At 38.6% G+C, this 4,066-nt stretch overlaps 1 protein-coding gene across 1 annotated transcript in view; it reads right to left on the reverse strand.

Annotated features, from left to right (window-relative positions):
• PDLIM5 (PDZ and LIM domain 5) overlaps positions 1 to 4,066 on the reverse strand; it is an 80,520-nt gene that overhangs the window by 2,194 nt on the left and 74,260 nt on the right. The window contains exons 7-8 of the mRNA XM_015815688.2: positions 4,020 to 4,066; positions 1,347 to 1,383 (exon numbers count right to left, since the gene is read on the reverse strand). Coding sequence (XP_015671174.2) covers positions 1,347 to 1,383; positions 4,020 to 4,066 — 84 coding nt within the window. The remainder of the gene's footprint in view (positions 1 to 1,346; positions 1,384 to 4,019) is intronic.

Below are 4,066 nucleotides of genomic sequence, written 5' to 3' on the forward strand. Positions count from 1 at the left end.
AACTGTTCAAACACCAGCCAGCTATAACTGAAGAAACTTACTCTGACTGAGACAACTTTCATAGAATATAGGTTTATAACTCTGTATAGTACTCAAGATTTAAATACCAGCTAACTTGAATCAAGATCACACTGCCTCTTCCTATATCAGGCATGTCAAACTGCCAGCCCGCAGGCCAGATACGTCACGCCGAAACCGCACCCAGCCCAATGCCAGAAATGAGGGTAAATCGGCAATGGGGAAAAAGTCGTGATATGTCACGTGACGTCATGTGAGGTCACGAGTTTGGCATGCCTGTCCTATATGATTATATGTTTTCTCTATGGTTATCTTCAGAGGTTCTGTTCCAGATGTAACCTCATGTTGTAATGTGATAAAAAGCTACCAGGCAATAGCAAAAAACCCTACCCAGAGAGGCACACCTAACACCTTCTTTGTTATCTTTCTAGCAGCAGACAAAAGATTTATATTTTAAATATTGATATTTTGTGTTTCTTTGAAGCTTTGTGATTCTGCTATTTTGCATATATTTTACATTTAATTATTGTTTTGATTTCAGCTTTTTTAATATTCTGATCAGTGTAAGCTATCCTAGGAAAACTCAGTAATGATGAGCAAAATACAATTTTTAATAATAAAATCTTCTAAAGGAAAATAATAAAACAAGGATACAGACTCTTATTCTTTTAAAGACTTCCACCTTGCAGTCAATAGGACCATTCTCAGTCCAAGACAGATAGAAGACACAATAACATTTCAAATATTCATAAGCTAAAGGTATCAGGACATGTTAGGAATTGCAGTGACCTGCCTCACTGGTAATGTTTTTTTTAAATAAAAATTCAGTAGCATTGCAATTCTTGTTAGTTTTGTCATAAAAACTTATTTTAAAATTGACATTTGGCCTATATTTCAGTAGTGAAATATATAATTCTAAATCTGCTTAGTATAACAAAAAGATCAAACTCCTAAAACGTTTAAAAAGATTAAAGAATTACGTCTAAACTTCTGATTACTAGTTCTATTTTTTTTAAAAATATTCCTTTCAACTGATGACACCATTCCATTTTTATGTAAGTATTATTAATAACTTTAGATGCCTACATAAGTATTCAATTTTATGCAAATTTCTTTTTAAAATAACTAATGTTAAATCAGCAGTTTTAGACCTATCCCAATTTATTTTAAAAATAAATGCCATACAAACAAGAACCAGAACTTTAAAATGTCCATGATTTTTGGAAAACTAAAGAATCTTGTGACATCTTAAAGACTTCTTTTAATACATCAAAGCAAATCCATGCAATATATATATATATATATATTTAAAAAAATAATTATCTTACTTTGTCTTCTTTAGATTGTCTGATTCTGGTTCTTTCACTGCAACAAAATAAGCCATTTATTCAGTTTCCATGAAGTTGCCATTTCTTCATTGATCCATGAAACTTTTATCCTTAATTTATGACAAGACTAATATCTAAACATTCTATTGTTACGAATGCCTTATGATGGTCTTAAACAGCGATGGCGAACCTATGACACATGCTATGTCATTTTTGGCACATGTGGTGTACTGTCATGTGGTCTCTTGACCGCTGGACATTGCACAGGAGGGTTTGCCTCTCACGTGGGATCTGGAGCCACCCAAAAGCATGCAAGAATGGGGCATGCTTTCCCACTCTTTTCAGAGACACAAGACAATTTTCCGAAGTTTCCAAGCCTCATGTGACCCTGAACTGCCACAGCTAGGCATTTTTTTCTGAGAGACAAATTGAAAAATATTTACAATTATGTATTTATTTGCTTATTTATTTATTTTATGTGCCACCGATCTCACTATCCAAAGCGAATCTTTGTTATGAATTGTTTCTCTTTAGTCTGTATGTGACACACCAAAATTGGGCATTTTTTGAATTTTTGACACACTGGGCCCAAAGAGTTCACCACTGCTGCTCTGAAATGTACATATATACAATACCCTGCCCACAGTTTAAATTGCTACTTAAAAGTTCTGTGAATTTTTATAACCCATCAGTATTTATTGCATTCAGCAAACCACTTAGTAAACATATTGCAAAGTGCTGTTAAAAACTTTCCCACTTTCAAAGTATCGGCTCTGTAGTTCATGAAAAGAACTTAAGTTCAAAGACCTACCAGGGTCACAGAATTAATTTCTCACATATTTATTACTGTTTTGTTCTTTACCATTCAAACTTGGCCAAATATACAATGCTGCTATATTTCATTACTAATTCCTTTGAATTAAAAAGTAAAAATACCACTTTTAGATTATTATATTTATACAGCATTAATGATAAAGGGTGAGAATATGAATGAGTTAATGAATTCTTTTTTTCCTGGAGGATTCTCAAAGCTGAACTACTACTCTTTATGCATTTTTTTAAAAAAATCTTAATCATGTGGAAATAGGCTGAATTAAATTTTAAAGTGAGAAAAATAAGAAAGTGAAGAAATCAACAGATTTGTCTAACCCTGGCAAGAAGTCCGCCTAGATATTTAATTTTTACTGAAAAAAAAACCAAAGTAAAATGCGTAAATATATAGATATATAGCATATGTGTGAGTCATCAGTTCTATATTATTGTACTGACTAGTTATTACTCTGTAGTCCTTGGTGCTCTTTGAGCTTGGTATTTGCTTACAGATGTTTCATTATTCAACCAGATAACATGATGATGATGTTACTGTGAGACTAGGCCAAAGCCACCATTCCTAAATGTGGCGACGGCATGTAACCAGGGTGGACAAAAGTTAGAAAAAGCTCCCTCAGGGAAAGGAACCAAGCAGTGGTGGGATTCAAATATGTGAACAACTGGTTCTCTGTATGGATGCCGCTTCTGGAAGTCCACTCTGGGCCTGGGCAACAAAAAATTAGCTACCGGTTCTGCAGAAGTGGTGTGAACAGCTGAATCCTACCACTGGAACCAAGTCATTAAAGAACAAAAGGACAAAAGTTGGGTTTGACCACATGGCAAGCCCCTCCCCAAGTCTCACCAACAAAGGAGTTGGGCCTGCATGGAAAGCCCCTCCCCATAAACTCTAGGGCAGACATGTCAAACATAAAGCCCGGGGGCCGGATGCGGTCCGTGAAGTGGTTTCATGTGGCCCGCGAAGCCATCCTGGAAACAGTGAGGGAACAGCCCCCGCTGCCTTGGCCCTGGTCCAGGCCGTCCGGGAGCCAATGTACAATTTTGTGGTGGCCATCTATGCTGAAATGTATTTAGTCTTAGCTCCACAAGGCCATCTAGAAACAGCAAGAAACCAGCCCCTGCTGTGTTGGCCCCGCCCCCTGGGTGCATGCTGGGGAGGTGTCACCCTTTGTGAGGAATGAAGAAATGGACCATGCCTTTGTGCTTGCCCCTTCTGCCAGAGACCCTCAGATCTGTCCCACTCCTGCCCAGGCCCCCACAGGCACCCTTGACGCGAACGATGTAGAGCTGGCCATGCCCACCCAGTAGGCCACACCCACTCCATCCACGCCCACCAGTAGGCCACACCCACCTTGGCCACACACACCCCGAGGGCAACCGCAATACTGATGCGGCCCTCAATGAAATTGAGTTTGACACCCCTGCTCTAGGGGATAAAAAGAGGTCCTGAAACCTGCCCAGTCTACTTGAGTCGTTTTTTGGATCCCAGACTTGGTGGCTTCCATCCCTCTGGGTAGTGCGTGGCAACCTAATAGTGGATGCTGGGTAAGGGTGGATGAGAGAGCATGCGTTGTGTAAGAGCAAAAATATATCAGTAAAAGTTTGCTGTTACTTTAAATTCACTGGGTGTATTTGGGCCTGTGTTTGTGCCTCAGTGTTCAGTTGATTGGGGATTGAGTGTGGCCTGTGAGTGTGTGATCATAAGCTGAACCTGAAAGCACACTTGTATAACATTACTTAGTTGGATAATGAAACATCTGCAAGCAAATGACCAAGTTAAAAGAGCACCAAGAACTATATAGTTTAACCCTGAGCTATAGATAATTATCTTCTTTAGATACTTACTACGTTCAGTGCCTGTGATCTGTTGAAGGATCCGGAAAGAACGTGAC

This window comes from Protobothrops mucrosquamatus, unplaced genomic scaffold (genome assembly GCF_001527695.2).
Source record: "Protobothrops mucrosquamatus isolate PMUCROS unplaced genomic scaffold, P.Mucros_1.0 scaffold367, whole genome shotgun sequence".
Classification (NCBI taxonomy): domain Eukaryota; kingdom Metazoa; phylum Chordata; class Lepidosauria; order Squamata; family Viperidae; genus Protobothrops; species Protobothrops mucrosquamatus.